Source organism: Ursus maritimus, unplaced genomic scaffold, assembly GCF_017311325.1.
Source record: "Ursus maritimus isolate PB19 unplaced genomic scaffold, ASM1731132v1 scaffold_25, whole genome shotgun sequence".
Taxonomy (NCBI): domain Eukaryota; kingdom Metazoa; phylum Chordata; class Mammalia; order Carnivora; family Ursidae; genus Ursus; species Ursus maritimus.
Genome location: NW_024425008.1, coordinates 29,877,764 through 29,898,411, shown reverse-complemented (window position 1 = coordinate 29,898,411; position 20,648 = coordinate 29,877,764). Strand labels below are relative to the sequence as shown.

The 20,648-nt window shown below is 46.3% G+C and overlaps 1 protein-coding gene across 3 annotated transcripts in view; it reads left to right on the top strand.

The window, feature by feature from the left end:
- The window catches only part of SUSD6 (sushi domain containing 6), a 123,364-nt gene that overhangs the window by 36,678 nt on the left and 66,038 nt on the right, over positions 1-20,648 (top strand). For all 3 annotated transcript variants that reach the window (XM_040641724.1, XM_040641725.1, XM_040641727.1), the window contains exon 2: positions 6,860-7,060. In XM_040641724.1, coding sequence (XP_040497658.1) covers positions 6,940-7,060 — 121 coding nt within the window. In that variant the 5' untranslated portion in view covers positions 6,860-6,939. The remainder of the gene's footprint in view (positions 1-6,859; positions 7,061-20,648) is intronic.

Here is a 20,648-nt window from a genome sequence, read left to right as displayed (position 1 = left end):
TTAGGTCCATGGCTGCAGTCATCCTGCTGTTAGGTTCTAGAAGAGATGTTGGAGACTGTTAAAGAGAGGCTTAGGGATGGGGTGGGGGTGGGGGTGTGTCTGCTGGTGTCCCTGCTGTCTGAAGCCTGAGGATATGGTAGGGGTAAAGTGTGACAACAGAACGATGTGGAGAGCAGTTCTGGGGAAACCAGACAAAGATACAAAGAATATCAAAGCGGGGGCGCCTGGGTGGCACAGCGGTTAAGCGTCTGCCTTCGGCTCAGGGCGTGATCCCGGCGTACTGGGATCGAGTCCCACATCGGGCTCCTCCGCTGGGAGCCTGCTTCTTCCTCTCCCACTCCCGCTGCTTGTGTTCCCTCTCTCACTGACTGTCTCTATCTCTGTCGAATAAATAAATAAAATCTTAAAAAAAAAAAGAATATCAAAGCAATTAAAAAATAAAAAACAAACCTCTAACACCTACCGTACTCTGGCTTACGTGGCTTACGGGGAAAGCTGAGGGTTATTTTGGGATATCTAGGAGGTGAATTTTTTTTTTTTAAGATTTTATTTATTTATTTGACAGAGAGACAGCCAGCGAGAGAGGGAACACAAGCAGGGGGAGTGGGAGATGAAGAAGCAGGCTCCCAGCGTGGAGCATGGAGCCTGATGTGGGGCTCAATCCCAGGACCCTGGGATCATGCCGTGAGCCCAAGGCAGACGCTTAATAACTGAGCCACCCACGCGCCCCTAGGAGGTGAATTTTAATGGAAGTTTGATTTTGTGTCTTTTGGGCTTTGGAGCTGGAGATAAAAAGGAAATGGGTAAGGTAACATTCTGGTTGTCAAGGATCTCCAAGTCCAGTAGAAGACGACTTTGTGCCTGTTGAAGCCTTCACATGTTAGTGGCACAAAAGAAAGGGGGAAGATATAGAGGTTAACAAGATTGGAAAGAGTCACAGGGGGAGAAAAAAGGAAACTGAGGACATCTAGAAGTAACTTCATTTTTTCATTTTGGAGGGAAGAGTGGAAGGCATTAAGATCTGATTAATGTTTAGATGTCTTTTGCTGCTGTGGCCCAGCTGTTTCAGGGTGAGTAGGAGGGAATTGGAGGAGATATAGAGGGAAGAAAGGGAGCAGTAAGGGAGGCCTTCTTGGCCTGTTGGCCACTTCTCTTATCACACCCTCTGGGGGACTTCGGACTTCACAGAGTTAGGACTTCTTATCTTTACACTCGGAAAGGTAATTAACTGGTTAAATTCTGGTCGCATTTCACAAACTGTTCTTTGTCTTGCCCCATCACATAGCAGCATTGGGGTTGGTGAAGGTGGATAATCATAGGAACAGACTTTCTCATTCTAGACTCTCCACTACCACCATCCCCTTTCTGGACTAGGTCTGAGGCAAGAAAAGGATTTATGTTGGTTTTACCCATCCAGTTCCCTCTCTTAACTAATGGAGAGATGGGTCATGGTTTTGGAAATAATCTGTCCTGAAAATTACACGTAGACTGAGGCAGATCTCATAGAACTGTAGAAAAACCCATTTTGTACCTGGGAGTCAAGTTTGACAGAGTCAGGACTCTTGTCTCCACAGAGGAGAGCTCAGTAGAGTGTAACATGACCCTGCTACTGCAGCAGGACCATGATATTCTCCACAGGGGCAGGCCCCAAGGCAACCAGGCTCATGGGCTGAGGAGATCTGGCCCTGAGCTCTCTCAGGGGCAGGGTGCTCTGCCTGTGTCGTGGCTGGCCCCACCTGCTGCTGCTGCTGCTTCCCTAGGCTGTGAGCCATTTTTGAAGGTGACTCCCAGGATACCTTTAATCTTTTCAGGCTCTTTGATTAACCTGGAAGCATCTGTGGCAACAATAAGCAAGCAAACCATGTGGATTTTGGGCTTGTGTTACAGGTTGCCCTTTACTCCAGAAGCCTGTCATGTTTTCATCATTATTTTTATGAGCAGTTTCTCAGGTAGCCCTCTGCTGTCTTGGGTCCTAGGCCGAAACTGTAGATAGAAGGACCCGAATCGTACCAGTTTACAGAGCTGTCCTTTGTATTTTGTTCTTTTTGAGCCTCACTAGAGAGTGTGGAGGTAGTTCAAGCAACAGCCCCATTTTGTAGATAAGGTTATAGAGGCAGAGGTGAGGTAAGTGGCTTCCCCAAAATCAGAGCAGTGGATCCTCATAGAGGATTATTCTGAAAGGAAATGAGTGTTCATGACGTTCAGCAGAGCACAGTCACCCAGCTCTTAATGTTCTGAGTTCACAGAAATGGGAGAGACCAGATACTGACCTTGAGGGCCTGGTTCATGGGGTCTCTCTTTACCACATGCTATTGGGGCAGCAGCACCAGTCCTGAAGATGGAATATCAGAAGGATGAATGTAAATTTTCCATGACTCCTCCTCACCCTGTATTTTAGAGGGGAAAGCAGGCTGTTGGAGGAAGAGATGTATTATATGCAGAGAAGCTTGGATGTTGTGGAGAATTCTCTGTCTGAGAGAGACCTTCGAGGCTTTTTTTAGATGTGGAAATGGAAGCCAGGGAGCCTTCGTGACCAGCCAGCTGTTTGGTGGCAGAGAGGGGACTGACTTGCAGCCCCAGACCCTTTTCTCTCATCTTACCTCTAAGTTTAAATGTTACTTGCCTTGTGAGCTGGATGAGTGCCAGCTTTGAACATGAGACTTAGTTCCAGGCTCCTCTTCCCCCCCCCCCCCGCTCCTCTTTAATAATTTTTTTCTAAAAATGTGTGTGGTAAAATACACATAAAATGAAATCGATCATCTTGACCAGTTTTAAGTGTGCCGCTTAGTGGCATTAAGTGCATTCACATTGTTGTACAACCATCACCACTATCTGTCCATCTCCAGAACTCTTCATCGGGCAAAACTGAAACCCTGTATTCATTAAACACTAACTTCCTATTCCTTCCTTCCCCAGCCCCTGACAACCAGCATCTACTTTCTTTCTGGGAGAGAAAGGTACCAAAGGAACACTCAAGTGACATGGATCCTTCTCCTCCTCCTTCAAGTTTTTGTCTATGTGTTTCTCTAGGGGTAACGAATATCTAGTTAATTTGTTCTGATGTGGTTTTCTTTTCACTTGGTCTAAAGTCACAATTAAAGGACAGGTTTTATTTTATTTTATTTTTTACGTTCTGTGTTCAAAGCAGATCCCTTCTTAAAATGATGAGATGTATATAGGTGACCCTTTCTACACAGTAGCTGGGTTCTCCCATTCTGAGCAATACCCTGGGGTTGTAGAGCTTCCCTTTTCTCTGTATTACTTCTGAAGCACTAACTCGGGGCCTAGCCTTGCATGTAAACACTTCACTGACTGCCCTCTATTCATCTTTTTTCTTTGCAGAGCTGCCATCGTCATTACTCCCATCTGTTCTGTGCTTGATCAGGTCTTAGGCTTCGTGGTGGAATTGGTCCTTTGGCCCAGGTAGCTGCTTAAGCAGTAAGGGAGGAGTCAGTTGTTTCTTTAAAACTGGAGCTCGTATGTGTGCATTTTCTTCCTAATACTGTACTGGCTCCTTCCCACAGTATTCATGAGTTTGGCAAGTTCCCTGCCTGTCAGGTGCCAGGCCCTGCCTTTTCTGTTAAGTAATTCACAGTCCCTGCCTTCAAGGAACGTTAAATCTGGTGAGGTGAGACAGATAAACATGTAGATGTATTAACCTGTTAGAGGTGTAGTCATAGCAGGGTGCTCAAGACACTTCGGGAGTAAGAAGGGGCTTAGTCCTACTGAAGGTGGGCATGGTGTGAAGTGTTTATTTGAATGTCAGTCAGTTTGTTGAGGGAGGAGACAAGTGGCTGCAAGAAAACCTTACTACATTAATTTTATTTTCCATTTTATCTATTTGAATAGGTAATACATGCACAAGGTACAAGGCTCAAGGAGATTAAAGGGGAATACATACAGTGAAAAATGAGTTATTTTCCTGTTAATCACTCACTTCTCCCTGAAGGCAGTTGTTAGTTACCGATTTCTTGTGCATCATTCCAGAGAGAGATTTTGTGGGCAGACAGGTGTGTGTATGTGTATCCCCTTTAAAAATACATGCGTATTCATAAATGGTTTTCTTCATGTGCTAATTTTGGAAGTCATTCCATACATGAGTACAGACTGACCTGCCTAGTTCTTTTCAAACCAGTGCATAGTATTCCATTACATGTGTGCATGACAACTTGTTTAACTCGTCTCACTTCAGTCTTTTGCCAGCACAAAGGGTGCAGTGACTATCTTGCATCTGCATCATTGCTCATGTGATTTTTTTTTTTTTTTTTAAAGATTTTTTATTTATTTATTCGACAGAGATAGAGACAGCCAGCGAGAGAGGGAACACAAGCAGGGGGAGTGGGAGAGGAAGAAGCAGGCTCATAGAGGAGGAGCCTGACGTGGGGCTCGAACCCGGAACGCCGGGATCACGCCCTGAGCCGAAGTCAGACGCTTTAACCGCTGTGCCACCCAGGCGCCCCTGCTCATGTGATTTTTGAGGACAGGTTGTAAAAGCAGAACTGATAGGTTGGAGAATGTGTGCATTTTGGGGACAGATGTTGTCAAATTGCCCTCAAAAAAGCTCCACATTAATTATAAAATACTAAATTTAAGATCCTTTACCACTGGGTAATCACCCCCCCGCACCCCCCACCTTCAGAATCCTTGCCAGAGTGATCTTCCTAAATGAATTTGGTCTTGTAACTTCTCTGTTTATAATCCTGTAAGCTCTGCATAGTTTTCGTGGTAAAGTTTAAATTCCTTAGCCTAGCCCTTAACTCGGCCTCTGCCAAGAGTGCTGTGCTCCCATTGTTCTCTTCCACTTGTATTTGGTACCTTCTTTTTTTCCTTCTTTTTCACTGAACATACACACTAGCAGTCAGCATCATCTCTTCCCAGTAGTCTTTCCTGATTACCTTCACTTGTGTACAGAACATCTAAGCACCACTCTGATTCAGCCTCATTCATTCACTACAGAAATATTTGTTGTGCACGTGCCGTGATGTGGCACAACCAGGTATTATTCTCAGCGATCCACTGGTTGTTGCCTTGAGGGGATGATGACTGTCTGGTAGAGCTACCTGCTGTGAATGAATCCAAAATGGCAGCACCAAAGGGCCTATTGCCAACTGGGCATATTCTTTAACCTCTTCTGACCTTGGTTTTGGCATCTATTGAATTGAGGAGGTGAAGCTTGATGACCTCTAAGGTCTTATTAAGTTCAGGCCCTATTAATAATTACAACAGCAATAGCAGGCAGTGTTTACTGAGGACTTGCAAAGTGCCAGGCGCTGCCAAGTGTTTTATCTGATCCTAATCGTTACATCAAACCTATGAAGACATATGGTTACTGTTCCCATTTTACAGATGAGGAAGTGGAAGCTAAGAGAATGATTTGGTCACATGGTCATAATAGAGGAAACAAGATTTGAATTTTGGCATTCTAACTCTTGTGTTCTTAGCCAGGTAAATGCATACACATTCCACGTATTTACACACACACAGTTTTCTGTACTGTTTTGGGTCACTTACAGACTCTACCCTTAGACCTCTTTATGAACCACCCCTTTTCTGCAGCTTTAAAGACTCAAGTTGGAGCCTGGGTAAAAGATGTGGACAGAAGACTGCTATAGTCACAGCTGTATGGGGGTAGTCAGTAAGGTTAGCTCTGTTCTTGAACCCCTGGCTCATGCTCATTGAAGACCTTCATAGCTGCTTTTCCTTCATACTGAGACAACTCATGTTGCTGTTTGCAGTAACTCTCTTTAGGGAATGTAGGCCTGAGTCAAGGCTTCAGACATAGATGGGAGGCAGGGCTGATTAATATCCCTGGCAGAATCCCAGGGGCATCCTTTATTAGGGTTGTAGATGGCAGGCTCCCTTATCTATTTACATAAAGCGAAGGAGGTGTGTATATGGAGTTTAAAAAGGGAGTGTAATATTATTTGGAATACCTGTTATAAACAAGGATAAATGAAATCAAATGAGTTAACTAAAATATAATAATCGGCCTATATCAAAATGTATCTTCAACTCAGCTGCTTTTTTGAAGGCATGTAGAAAATAATCCCTAAAAGTCTTGACCTCTGATTTTTTTTTTTTTTTTAAAGACTCTGGTTCCTAGTTTGAAGTCATAGTCTAACCTGGGGGGGGGGGCTTAACAATTACAATCCGTCCTCCCCCTAGTTGTTGTCAGGTACAGCCAACAAGTGTGGCCTCTGGGGTCACAGGTATGTTGGGTGAGCCTGGATTAATTGGCCCATTTTTGAGATTCATGGCTGTGGAGTCAGCGTCAGATCCTCAGGGGCTCATCCAGCCTCTGGCAGTTGAGCAAGCCTAGCCATGGGCCTTTGGCTCCCGCTGCTGCATTCCTTCTCTAGGCGGTGTATTTCTCCCTTTAAGACATGTGTTCTCTATTTTTTTTTTTTCTTTCGGTTGGTTGAACTCGCTCTGAGTCCAAGTGGCAAAGGCAAAGCCTGACTCGGGTGTAGCACTCTGTGTCAACAGCTGCCTCTTTCCTCCTGTCTTCTGGAGGCTTGGAGGCGGTAGGGCAGAGCCGGGGCAGTTTCTGAAAGCTCCGCAGTGCCTGACAGATCTCCAGGTGAGACTGTGCTTGTCTCCCTGTCCTCTTGCAAGGATCTGGCTCCTGGATGTGGACGCTGATGGCAGCTTGCTGCAGGCCTCGGCATTTCCCCAGATACGCGTGGAAAAGCCACTTACATGCCTGTCCTTTCTTGGCAGCAGGAATTCACTTACTAGAATTCTTTCAACTTTGTATGTGATTATAGCTTCCTTACCAAAGTGCCTACCTGCAAGTAACTTATCGCTGAAGTTTTCACTTAATGTCTTTGTTTTTTGTTGTTTTGTGTTTTTTTTATAGGTAAATCTACCCGTGGCTGACTTTAGAATTCTTCTGGCTTTTAAATTTTTTCTTTTTAAAATAACTTGGACGGATAAAAGATGTGCCATGGCAGGATAGCACCAAAGAGCACCTCAGCGTTGGCCGTGGCCTCCGCGGGACATGGAATGTTCCTTCCGCTGGTGATCCTTAGCACCCTCCTTGGAGACGGACTTGCCTCAGGTGGGTTCCGGCCTGCCTCTGTGTGGGAAAAGACATGTACCATTGTTTCTCCCAAAGCTGGGATAGGAGACTCTCCATCTAGCAGCCAGTTGCAAGGAGAGCAGAGAGGGCTGGTGGGCTTTTGTGCTGTGGGACAGCAGGGGGCCTGTCCTGGGGGTGTGGCAGTAAGGGGCCCCGTGAGCCAGCTAGAGGGAGGGGTGTGTGGGAACCTGCTGGGGACGACGACTTTACCGGCCCTCTCCCCGCAGCTGGAGTCACCAGGTAGGATGGAGCTGTAGGGTGCAGGGTGTGATAGGCAGCAGGCGTGCACGTTTGGCAGTCAGACTGCCGGGGTTCCGAGTTCAGTGCTGTTGTTGCCGGCTCTGGGGCCTGAGGAAATCTCACTTCTGTAAGCCTCTGTTTGCTCAGCCACAGAAGGAGATACTACTCGTACCTACCTGGGAGGGTCGTTGTGAAGATTGTCTAGGTACTTAATAGTACCTAACATAATAGGTACTTCATTATTGTTAGCTCTTTATTGTTTGTTGCTAATCTTTTTATGTTTTCTCTCAGAATAAGTAGAGTTGAGGTATTGTAATTTAGTGAAAGCAGGACCTGGTCACTGACACTCTAAATCATGATCTTGGACAAGCCACTTAGCCATTCTGTGGCTCAGTTTCTCCATTTATCAAGTGAAGGGGTTGACCTGGATACCTTTAAGGTCATATCCAGTTTCCTCCGTGTATGTTTTCATGATTCTAAGGATTTTCTGATTGAAGCTGGTGAGCTGCAAGGGCCCTAGCAGGAGCTGGAAATGCAGCTATGAGCCTTTTTGGGTTTGTATGATCCTTAGTGCCTTCCCCAGTGCCCTGAAGAACCTTCTAGGTTCTGTGCAAGTGGTCCTCTCGACCTGGCGTTCTTTTAAGAAAGGGCATATTTGGGTGTGTACCATAGGCCTCTGGGTGATGCTAGAGAACCTCCATAGAGCCTCTGTATCTGCGAGCACCAGTTGGGGTCTCAACTGATTATGATATTTATTTGAGAGAGAGAGCATGCACGCACACAAGTGGGGGAGGAGCAGAGAGACAGGGACAAGCAGACTGTGCTGAGTGGGGAGCCCGATGCAGGACCTGATCCCACGACCCTAAGATCACGACCTGCGCTGAAATCAACAGTTGGACGCCCAACCAAATGAGCCACATGCACCCCTCAACTAATTGTGATTGAACTCAACAGTAATGCAGACCCTACCAGACTTCATTAAATACATATATAGGTGGCAGTTATCTTTGGACAGCATTCCCTGGAGAAGGATCTTAGCTAGATTCTGGAAGGGGACTTGAAGGATGGGGGCACTGTGGTATAGTGCAGTGTATAGAGTCCCCATAGCTCACTGTTCTCTCTCATTCTCTTTCTATCAGCTCCCACCACTTGCTTACCCAACACATACAGATAATGGTGCAATCTCATCTAAGCTTTTTCTTCCAAACTGCTGGGAGAAATAGTTACGCATTTGCTGTTGCCTTGTAGCCTTTTCCACCACCCACGTACAGATTTCCTCTTTTACTGCCTCCTTTTCACCCCATTCGGACACTTAAACCTTTCCCATAAAGCCTAAGACCTCTTTGGCTGTGAGGAGCCCCTGGTACAGTCAAGGAGGCCGCTAATGATTGGGACCCCACAGTGTGGGCATCGTGGCTATATGAAGTTCCAAAGGAAAAGAAGGCCAGAATCTACCAATGTACAACCAGATGAAGCAGGGCTTACGTTCACAGGGCTTGCAGCCAAAGCCAGAGGCAGCCTGTAGAAGTGGTAGTCACAGAGCCACAGGATGTAAAGACCCTGTCTTGTTCACTGCTGTATCTCTAGAGCAGAAGTTGGCAAGCTACGGTCCACGAACCAAATCCTCCTTACTGCTTTTGTATGGCCCGTGAGCCAAGAACGGTTTTATATTTTTAAATGATGGGGAAAAAAATCAAAATAATATTTCCTGGTACATAAAAATGGTAAGTTTACATTTCAGTATCCATAAATAAAGTTATATTGGAACACAGCAATGTTCATATGTATTTTGTCTATGGCTGTGTTTGTGTTACAGTGGCAGTGTAGGGTAGTTGTGACAAAGCCTGAAATGTTTAGACTTTAAAACATTGGGCCCTTTATAGAAGAGGTTTGCCATCCTACCCCTAGCCCAGAACAAATGGTGCTCAGTAAGTATGTGCCTGAATGGAATGACTAGCAGAGCTCGGATTTTAGAGGTCATGCAGTTGCCTAGGGTCCTAGGGCCAGGACCAGAACCTGGCTTAGTGCCTGCTACACTACCAAGACTGCCTTCTTCCCAGGCTCCACTAGGGAAGCTGTCCCATTGTGTGACCTGGCAATATTAGGGCAGAACGTCTGCCTTTGGTTTCTGAAATCTTCAGCCTCTCTAGCTTCATTAAGTTATTCCACCTACTACCACCCTCCTTTTTATGGGCTCCACCCCTGCCTCCTCCCATTTCCCACCCTATTTTCCAACTACCCACACCTTCCCAACTTTCCATCCAAGGTCTGAATTCAATTATCAGGGACTGATGGTTTCAGACTGGTTGGATAAAGGGATTATTATTCTCCAGTGTGGAAAAATGTATGTCTGTAGTGCGGGCTCAGAGCAGGATGGAAAAGTTGGCTCTGTAGTTTTTTTCCCTCCCCCATCTGCACAGAATCCTCCCTCCCCTGCCACCCCCCCAAGTCTTTTCTACTCCCCGTAAAACGTGTACTGGCACAGAGCAGGATGCAGGCAGGGGAAGGGGTGGCCCCATTACTTAGATCCAGTGCACCACGTTACTGCCAGTGTGTTTCCCACTCTGAAGTAGCTTCTCAGGGAAGGAGGCACCCACTCCTTGGCCTGAAACCCCAGCACACCTGTATGGCTGTGTGTGCCATAAGCAGCTTGCCAGACAGGCTTGCCAAGAAACATAGACTTCCGGATACTCTGAAGTTGAGGAAAGGCAGTTCAGTTGAGGAAAGGTTTCCTTTTCCTCTTTGTGCATACCTTACCTGCCCCTGTAGCTGCACCTGAACACCCACTCCAGAAGCATTTTAAAAGGAGGTGCTTGTAAAATACACAGCCTTTGTCACCCAGTGGGCTCCAGTAGACCTTGAACGTCCTTGTGTGTACAGGTGCACTCGTGCCTGAGAGAATCCTGCTGGACATAGGGAAGTGGGCATCCTGTAGAGGGGCAATTCATCTATGTAGTTTCTGGTTACAAATACCACAGGCACCCTCAATCTTGGTCATAGTTGCTCAGGTGCAGAAGAAAAGAATCATGTAAGAATAGGCACTAGAGAGTTCCAGTGCAGAGTCAGGCTTTCAGAGTTCAGTTTTCCATCTTGGTTTCAAGAGGCAGTAGGTCCAGCTTTCCCCCTTGGTCATTCCTTAAGCAGAGATGAGGAAAATTATTGAAAGTTTCTTTTCTGGGAGTGGCAGAAGGAAGCATATCTTATCTTCACACCTGGTTCACACCTGGTTCACACCGTGCAGGTGGACCAGAATTAAAAATAAAATCTATGTGCAGAGTACCCAGCTTGCCTCTCTTCTTGAGCTAGAGAGGAATTAGGGTCCCAGCTGTGTAGCAGCCTCTCCCACATCTCACAACTCCTTCCCTTTACCTGTGATTTTTTAAAAAAATATTTATTTATTTGAGAGAGAGAGTGGGAGTGGTAGGGAGGAGCAGAGGGAGAGAAAGGAGCGAACTCCCCACTGAGCGGGGAGCCCAATGCCGGGCTCCATCCCAGACCCTGGGATCATGACCTGAGCTGAAGGCAGACCCCTAATGAGCCACCCAGATGCCTTTACCTATATGATCTTAAGAAACTTGCTTTATTTTAAAAAAAAGAAAAAGAAAAAAGAAAAAAAGAAACTTGCTTTATGACCTTAGGCAAATCACTTGACCTCTTTGTGTCTCCTTCAAAACAGAAACAAAATCCTTAAGGATGTGAGGTTGGTGTTGTGCAGACTAATAAAAATGATTGGAGGGCACTTGGCATGTAAAATGTGCAGTGTAATTCCCAAATAGTGACAACAACAGAGTTGGTGTGTGACCCACTATTGAGTCATTCTGGGCAGGAGATTTTTATGCAGATGACATCTTTTGCTGTCTTAAAAAAAAACAAAACCAAAGATGCAAAGTCATTTTTGTTGAGGATACGGAAGTGTGATGAGGTGTCCAACTTGACCAGTTGAGGAAGGATTGGTTACTTCTGGAAACTTTGCCTTCCAGAAAGCTCATGTTTGCATAGTGTGATGGTCTCAACCTGGCCGGCTTGCTGACTCATGTAAAAAGCTTTTGATTTTCATTCTCTCCCTTTCCTGAGGATATTTATTGAAAAAAAGTCTGTATTTTACTTGTTTCTAATTTTTTTTTAAGATTTTATTTTGAGAGAGAGCGAGCATGAGCGAGGGGGAGGAGTAGAGAGAGAGGAAGAAGCAGACACCCTGCTGAGCAGGGAGCTCAATGTGGGGATCGATCCTAGGATACTGGGTTAGACCCTAACCGAAGGCAGACATTTAACCGACTGAGCCACCCAGGCACTCCTGTTTCTGATTTTTCCCCCCCTTAAAGTGTTTCCATGACACTTTAGGCTATGTTAAACATCACACAAGCACTGAAAGCAATTTTACAATAGCAGGGAAAGCAGCCATCTACATTTCTATGCAGCAGAGTGAGAAAGCCTGGCAGTTAGTGTTCATTGAAGATGGAAAATGTTGAGAACAAGACTCTCGGGGGTATGATGCGGCTTTGGCCGTTGACTTTGCTGTGGCTGAGAGATGTTGGCAGGTGGCCCTGGCTCCCCTTGCCATCTCTGAAGAGACCTGGGGTCAGAGACAATGTACACGGAGCTAAGAGGAGAGGACAGGCAGGAAGCTGATGCATACAGAGCATCATTTATGTGTCACACCCTCTGCGTATCATCCCATTTAAAGCTCTTGGAAAGGCGGTGTGTTAGGTGGTCATGTAACCATTTTACAGATGAGAAACTGAGGTGGAGAGAGGTTACATAGCCTGCTCAGAGACAGGCAGTTGTCAGTGGGGAGGCTAGCTGGGATTTGTACCCCTTCTGTCTTAACTCTGCTGCCCATGGTCTGCAGAGAACCACACTGTCTGTGCTGAGTGGTAGGCTTCTCTGAGACCCATTTCTTGTGTCACCCTATTGGAGCACTCAGGGCAACCTTCAGAGGATTCTTTTGACAGAGAGAGAAAGACACCATCCGTGTTTTCTCCCCTGGATAAAGGATGCAAGAGTTGTCTCTGAGTTACCGTGTTTGCCTCTGTGGTGGTTTCTGTTCTTATCTACAATGGCCCTTGGTTGTTTGGTTCCCAGTTTAGGCACAAGGTTTGCCAAGGCGGTTCTATTCTTGGAAAGGAACAATAGGGACCACAGCAAATTGTTTGCTAAATGAGGATGTAGTTCCCAAAACATCCGCAGAGCATCTTCCTGTCAGTTGTAAACACTGCTGATGAAGTGATGTAATCTCTCCGTGGTGTAATTACCTGTGACTATAAAAAGACTTGGGGATTGTGGGAGGAGGCTGGATGGGTCATTATAGGGCTTCGTCACCAAAAGACATTGAGAAATTACCCTCCTCAGGCTAATTATTGTGCCATGTTTAGAACATTTCAAACACATGGTATCAGCCTTGCACTGTAAGTTTGGAGGAACAGAAACCAGGAGCCCACCAAACTAAACATCTGAGTGGGTCTCAGTTTGGTTAAAGCCTTCTGTCAACACAGATTCCACCTTCTAAGCAAAGGTGCCCCACTACCCTGGCCTAATTTGTGAGTGAGGATGTTATCCTTACCTGCCAACTCCTTCTGCAAAAGAGGTCACAGGATGCTTCAAAAACAAAAAAAACCTAGGGTCTGTTTTCAGAGTTCCTAATTATTCTAGTACGTTTGCAGGTTGGTTCTTTTCCTCACCTCCTACCTTCTGGGAGATTCCTTTCCTCTGCATCACTCAGGAGTGTAAGACTGCAGAGGGGATGAGCCGCCCTCGTTCCCATTCTGGGTGACTGGTGCTAGTATGGTTGGCTGCCTGGAGTGTAGCCAGATCAGGAGTGACCTTGGTCTGACTTGTGTTTAGCTTTGAGGCCCAGAGGGACAGCAGTGTTTAGAGAGAACATTTTTATGCTGCTGTGTGAAAGAGGGGTGCTGGCTGCTGATCTCTCCTAGCCCTATTCACCCATCTCACCTGAAGCCAACCTATAGCATGAAATCTGAATGTACTGGAAGATAGGATGAGATTATGACTATTTCTTTAAAAAGTTGATTTACTTGTTTATTTAAATAATCTCTACACCCAACATGGGGTTCAGACTCACAACCCAGAGGTCAGAAGTCGTATGCTCTTCCGGGCGTCTGGGTGGCTCAGTTGGTTAAGTGTCTGCCTTTGGCTCAGGTCATGGTCCCAGGATTCTGGGATCGAGCCCTACATCAGGCTCCCTGCTCAGTGGGGAGCCTGCTTCTCCTGCTCCCTCTGCTGTTTCCCCCCGCCTTGTGCTGACTCTCTATCTCTCTGTCAAATAAATAAATAAAATCTTAAAAAAAACAAAAAAAAGTAGTATGCTCTTCCAACCGAGCCAGCCAGGCCCCTAGATTATAACTATTAAAAAAGAATTGCCCCCTAGCATTTCTTCACAGAGCTGTCTCTTGTCAGGTGGAATAGGATTCAACTCACAAACACCTTAAAATAGTAAATACCACCTGCAGCTCTCATGGGGCCGTTGAGGTCACTAGTACAGCTCTGTGTAACATCCAGATGTCATTATCCTTCAGGCGTGCCCCTTGTTTGTTGTTTTTAATTCCAGTATAATTAACATATGGGGTTACATTAGTTTCAGGTGTACAATATAGTGATTCGACTATTCTATACATTAGTCAGTGATCATTATGGTAAGTGCAGTTTTAATCCCCATCAACTATTTCACCATCCCCCCACCCACCTCCCCTCTGGTGACCATCAGTGCATTCTCTGTAGCTAACAGTCTGGTTTTTTGTCTCTTTTTTTCTTTGTTCATTTGTTTTGTTTCTTAAATTCCACCTATTAGTGAAATCACTTAGAATTTGCCTTTCTCTGACCCCTCCCTTATTTCACTTACGTCACTTGTTTCACTCAGCCTTATATCCTCTAGATCCATCCATGTTGTCGCGGATGGCAAGATTCATTCTTTTTTACTGACTCCTTGTTTTTAGAGATGCAGTGTAGTCTGATTAAAAGCGTGGATGTTGAAGTCCAGTTGCCTCGGTTTGAATATGGCCCCTACTCGTAGCTATCTGTGTTACCTTGGATGATGTTCCTGACCTCACTGTCTTTGTTTCACTAGAATGGGGATGATAATAGTGCCTACTTCATAAGATCATTGTGAGAATTAAATAAGATTGTATATATAAAGCACTTAGGACACATCATACAAAGAAATAATCCGCAGGTTGAAAGGTCAGATTGTACACCATTGGATACAGCCTACACTTCTGATGCCATAGCTACTTAGTTCAGACAGACTCAGGGTTGGAAGGTGCCTCTTGTTTCTTCCACATGTCTTGGATTCTGTTTAAGCTGATCCAATACATACTGAGTAGAGTTGGATACATACTGCATGAGTTATTTGTAATTCATAAGTCCTTAACTCTCAAAAACTGCATGTTGGCATCCTACATATGAAGACAGGGAGGGAGGGGCAGCAGTGCCCCTGCGCAATGTTGTTGCTGCGGTGGGAGAGAGGGGTCAGCTAGGTAATCTCACAGTAAGCCATTCCCTTCATAGAGGCTGTCTTGTTGGCATTTCAGAGCCAGGGTTCCTCAAAGCTGCTATTTGTTAGGAACTTTTGGAGTCATTTTGCAAATGCCATGGGTCTGATCCTTTAAAGACATTTTTCATTTCATCAGCACCATGACATGATCGATTGAAGGATTAGATTTTAAAAGATTCCTAAACACGTTTGGGAGAATACAATGTCAGAAGTAAAAATAAGAACTCTCTTGTCTTCTCTCCATTTGGTAGTCCTTTTGCCTTCCCCTACTTTTCTTAGCTCTATTTGATAGCATTTCTTCTTTTAAGAGCCTTTTTCTACCTAGATTCATTTGCTTCCCTGAGATGGAGATTTTCCCCACGTTTAGCTTCTGTGACTTGTTAACTCTGCCAGTAGCCACATCTCTTACAGTACAATTGTTTAATCATTCAGAATTCTGGGAAGTAGTGCAGGGAAGATAAACAGGTTCTCTTCAAGATTTCTTCTTTGCAAAGCTTTTTTTTTTTCTTCTTTTTTTAAGTTCACAAAAGTATTTTCGGCATTTCAGCCCAAGAGGGGAAATGTGTTTCAGGAAGTTATGGCCAAGTATAAACAGGGTTATAAAATAATTGTCCTGTAGCCTTTGTTATTCTGAGTAACCAGCAACACTTTATGAAATATGAAAGGGCCTGACAATCAGTTCTTCACATGTAATAGACACATGTCTCCTTGGGAGAGGGCAGACCTGTGTGTCTATTGTCACTGGCTCAAGTTCTGACAGTTGGGCCTTGTTGATTCTGGAAATGGTGGGAGGCACAGGAGAATGTTGTTGGGTTTGTCACCCACCAGATGAGGACTGAGTGGGCATGAGGAGCAGCCAAGCAGTGTTTACTGAGCACTGGTCATGGCACAGTGAGGTGTGACAGCAGACAGGAGAGAGGCCTTGTTTATTTCTGCCTCCCAGTTGATCTTACTACTTTGGAGGCCAGATTGCAAAGGACCCAGTGGTATCTTAAGCCAGTGCAGCCCCACTAAACCTCCTCATGGCCATGCATGGTTGCTCAGAATTGCTAATTAATGGCCTGTGAGGTTAGCTGGTGACTTCAGTAGGCCGTGTGGCTCTCTGCTTCATACCCCTCCCTCCACAGTAGACCCCTTCAGTCTCTGATCTCTGAGGTCCTATACATGTCTCTCCATCTCAGTTCTTGGCATGTGTTTGCACATAAGCCCCTTGAAGGCAAGGACAAAGTTTCTCCTTTGCTATAACCAGGCTAGTGGTCATCCCTGGTGGACCCAACAAGCACATCCTGGGAAAGGTATTCTATGGGGTAAGGGGTCCCTCCCAGCAGGATTGTGCAGAATCATGGCTTGTCCTGCAGGTGAGGATAAGGTTGTCAAGTGCATGGCCCTGTGAGATGTAGCACCTTGTGGTCCTCTGCACCGATTTATGGTTCCTCATAAGATTCCATCCCCAGCTTTCTGGGGAGAACTGAAGAACCATGTGAAAGTATCTTCATGCCTTAGGGGGTGCAGGTGGTGAGGTTCTTCCAAGGAGAAAGGAGTGGGACTGGGAAAGCTGCCTAGAAGAGTTCATTGCAGTATGCTAACTTTTAGCCTGGGTAAAGAACTTTGAACCCAGCGTGGGTGTGGATCCCCTTAGATGATGGGAGGGAGGAAAGATCACGGAGAGGAATGTATGCTGGCTCTGAAACATATCCGGACACTGGGGAGAGGCTGGGGAGGGATACCTTGAATGGGCTTGGCTCCCCTTTCCCCACCCATAATTCCCTCTACTCATCCCTCAAGTCAAGGCTAAGGGGACTCCTTTTTCTCCCTTTCCCTGAACATTAGCACCTTCAAAGCCTATTCTCACTGTTCTTCCAGTGGCTAGATTCCTGTGGCTGGAATTCTGCCTCTTCCCCTTCCTCCCAAACCTCTTTTCATCCTTCAAAATCCAACGCAGAATCACCTCCTCTATGAGAATCCCCTTACCACTAGAATTAGTAGGGTCTGGGGGAAGCATAGTAGGCTTTGTGTATATTTCTTGCATGGAATTAGTAGGAGCTCCTAGTCCTTTGTCTTGAGTATGTCAGAGGTTTTCCAACGAACAAGATTCCAATTCCGGAAATCTTGATTGTCTTTGATTGGAAGGCATTGGACAGCTTGTTAAGACTTCTGGGAATTGAAGGGGGCACCTGGGTGGCTCAGTCAGTGAAGCGTCTGCCTTTGGCTCAGGTCCTGATTCTGGGGTCCTGGGATCGAGCCCTACATCGGGCTCCCTGCTTAGCAGGGAGTCTGCTTCTGCCTCTTCCCCTACCCCTGCTCATGCTTTCTCTCTGGCACACGTTCGTGTGCTCTCTCTCTCAAATAAATAAATAAAATCTTTAAAAAAAAAAAAAGTCTTCTCAGAATTGCAGCTTTGGAAAGCCTGAACCATTTGTTCTGCAGATCATGATACATACACCCTATAGACTCGTTCCAAGACCTAATTACTTGGGGTTGCCAGGGTTGCTGTGGTACATACTGGGTTTGGTATTTTCCTAAGCAGCATGACCTCATTTAGCAAGCATGTGTTGACATAAGGTGGGCAGGGAGGACATCGGGAAATATATAACACCATGGAGGGCTTTCTGGGGCCAGGCGCTGGACTGGATTGTGGTGGAAGTTCTCACTTGTAGTTGGGTCCTTGTGGTACGCCTGTTAGAGGAGGGCACCTGCAGCCAGGAATGGTGCTGTACACCAGGAGGAACGCAGAGCTGATTGTTGGGCACACTAAGGTACTCAGCTACCTGCTGACGCCCCTGCTGTGTGCTGGGACTGTACCAGCCACGGTTCTGCATGCCGCATGCTATGGTCAGGGCAGTCACTGCACTGCACAGGAATGCACATAAGAGGGGTTCCTGACTCGGATTGGGAGGGCCCCAGTAGTTTTTTCTTTTTCTTTTCTTTTTTTTTTTTTTTTTTTAAGATTTTATTTACTTATATGACGGAGAGAGAGACAGCCAGTGAGGGAGGGAACACAAGCAGGGGAAGTGGGAGAGGAAGAAGCAGGCTCCCAGTAGAGGAGCCTGATGTGGGGCTCTGATCCCAGAACGCAGGGATCACGTCCTGAGTCGAAGGCAGACGCTTAACGACTGAGCCACCCAGGAGCCCCCCCAGTAGCTTTTTCCGAGGGAGAGAAGTCTATGCCCAGAGCTGGAGGCAAATAGGAGCCAGCGAGTAGGGGAGACGAGATGGCATGGTAGGGTTAAGAATGCAGTCTTTGGGGCCAGGCAGGCTGGTTTGAATCCTAGCTCTGCCACTAACATGTCGTATCACTTTAAACAAGTTTCTCAAAGTTGATGTCGTTCAGTTTTCCTGTGTGTGAAATTGGGATGATAACATACTGACCACATGCGGCCATGGTCTTCTCATCATCGTTGTTACGTGGCACCTCAACCAGTGGCAGGCACAGACAGCATGGTGGGGGCAAGTGTAGGGAGGACAGGGAGAGAGTCAAGTGTAGTGTCTGCTCTGCTTCCTTGACCCTTCCTTTGGAACTTGCTGTGCTACTTCTGTTGAAACTTTGGAAGTCCAGTATACTCTGTCCCCTAAACTGGTGTGCCTCTCGCCGTGCTGGATAAAGAGGTGGTCTTTATCTTGGTGGGGTAGGATTGGAAGCTGAGGTCTCAAGACAAAAATAAAGTCTAGCCGTACCCTGAGAGTTCAGAGGTTGGGCTGAACATCACCGGCAGCACAATTTGGGGGAAGCATCTGGGAGGCGAGATGCTGCTGGTGGAGCAAGTGCCTTTTTCCTGCTGATTGTTCAGTTGAGGAGGAGGAGAGGGAGTAGGAGGAAGGGAAACAAGGTCTGAGCTGGAGTGTCTTAAGGATCAAAGGGTTAAAGAGAAAACAAACACCAGCTAATGGATTCAGGATTGAAAGAGTCTAAACAGGGAAATAAAGAGGGCTGGAGGAGGGTGTTGGTTTTGGTACAAGTTGTCGGAAAGGTTGGGGCTGAGAAGAATGGTAGTTTAGCCCCTATTTGCCTGTGGGAACCAGAAGTGACCGGCTAAGTGAGGCCCTTCCAGCCTGCTGGAGGGGAGAGGGTCACTCAGGACAGGCCCCTCATGCTCCGCCTCAGTCCAGCCAGCCCGTGGGAGGTGTTTCTGACAAGGACTCCTTATTTCAGCCAGTCTGACTCACAGCACAGGGTCCCATGGGGGTCTAGCTCAAGTCCGGAATCCCCCGGGAGGCTGAAGGGGGTGTGGGAGGCTCCTAATTGATTCGGAAGGGAGAGGAGTGGAGGAGCAGCTGGCATCTGGGGTGTGCAGATATATTCCAGGAGTCTTCAGCTTGGATCAGACCGGGGTAATTGGAGACGTCGGGGTGAGGACTGTCTGTGATTTGGCGTGTTTGGGGGTGTAGAGAACTGTTGTGACTGCCTGCAGAGATGTGTCTCAGGTTTCTTTAGAGTGCCCCTCGGCAGAAGAACTCATTTACCATGCTGTTGTTCTCTGTACCTTGTGGTTAGGCAGTTCAGAGGTTTCGAGGTCCGTCTCCCTGGCATTCAGAAATTCTGTTAGTAATGGCAGACCCTGGCCTTGCAGGAATAATTAAGATTGTGAATAATAGAATTAGGTGAAGTAATATATGTAGCAGTGCTGGGTAAACAATAAAAGTCTATTCTAATGGAAGCGATTCTTATGTGATGCTCCTTTTTTTTAGTTGGCATCTCTTTTCCGAATTGCTCAAAGCACTTGGTTAACACTAACTGGTTAATCCTTCATTCATCCCTGGGTGGGAGGCTGGCATTTAATAGCCCCCTTTGTATACAAGATCAAACCAAAGTTTCCAGCAGAGCCCCAAATCTTGAGTTTGAAGCCCAAATCTGTGGAGTCTAGAGCTTGGGTTTCTGAATGTAATAATGGCTCATTTCCAGGAATAAAAGAAGGTGGAAGGAGAAAAGGAGACAGCATTAAAAAAAAAAACAAACACCTTTTTTTGTTTTTCTTCACAGACAGCTAGTCAAGTCAGACAAGTTTGTCATAGTCAGGATTTTGAGAGATGTGGAAGTCTGACATCCATTTTTCTCTAAGAAGCCACAGAATCCCTGCTGAGAATAAGGCCGTGGGATAAGCTAGAGAAGCAGAAGGCTAATCAGTGTAGGTTTGGGACAAGGGAAGCAGAGAGGGAGCTGGCAGGTTCTAAATTCTGTTCTGGTTAGGCTGTTGTTGGCACTACCTGACGTGCCACATTCTGCAGCACAGTCCCAACTTCCTGACACACACCCCTGGAAACTCGTGCTTGTCGTAGGCCTCACGGTGAAACGCCATGGAGGGGGTTCAGAAACCTCCCTGAGTGTCTGGCCCAGGCCAGTTTTACCACAGAACAAGTACCTGCACCCCGCATTTGGCAGAATGGCATCTGGGCAGATCAGCCTCAGGTCAGTGCTGCAGTCAGGGAGCGGCCTAGGCCCACTGAGCCACCTTTCTCCCTTCTGAAAGGTCTCACTAGTTGGGAAGAGAGGTCCTGTTTTACATTTCACATTGCAGGGTCACCTTTCTCCCCATGCCCTTGCTTTCCTGCCTGAGGGACAGTGTATGTACTTTCTTGCATAAGGTCTTGAAGCCTTGGAAGCGAGAGAAGAGTATGCTGAGTTGGGAAGCTTTCCTTCTTCCAGTGGCAGCTACGTGGGCTCCTAGGCTTGAGATTCTAGAGATCATTCAGGTGTGTCACATACTTGCGAAAGAAGCAACAGGTTGAACCTTACAGGTTATATGCTCCATTGGGTCTCAAATTTGAGCATGCATTAGAATCCCCTGGAGGGCCCAGATTGCTGGGCTTGCCTCCAGAATTTCT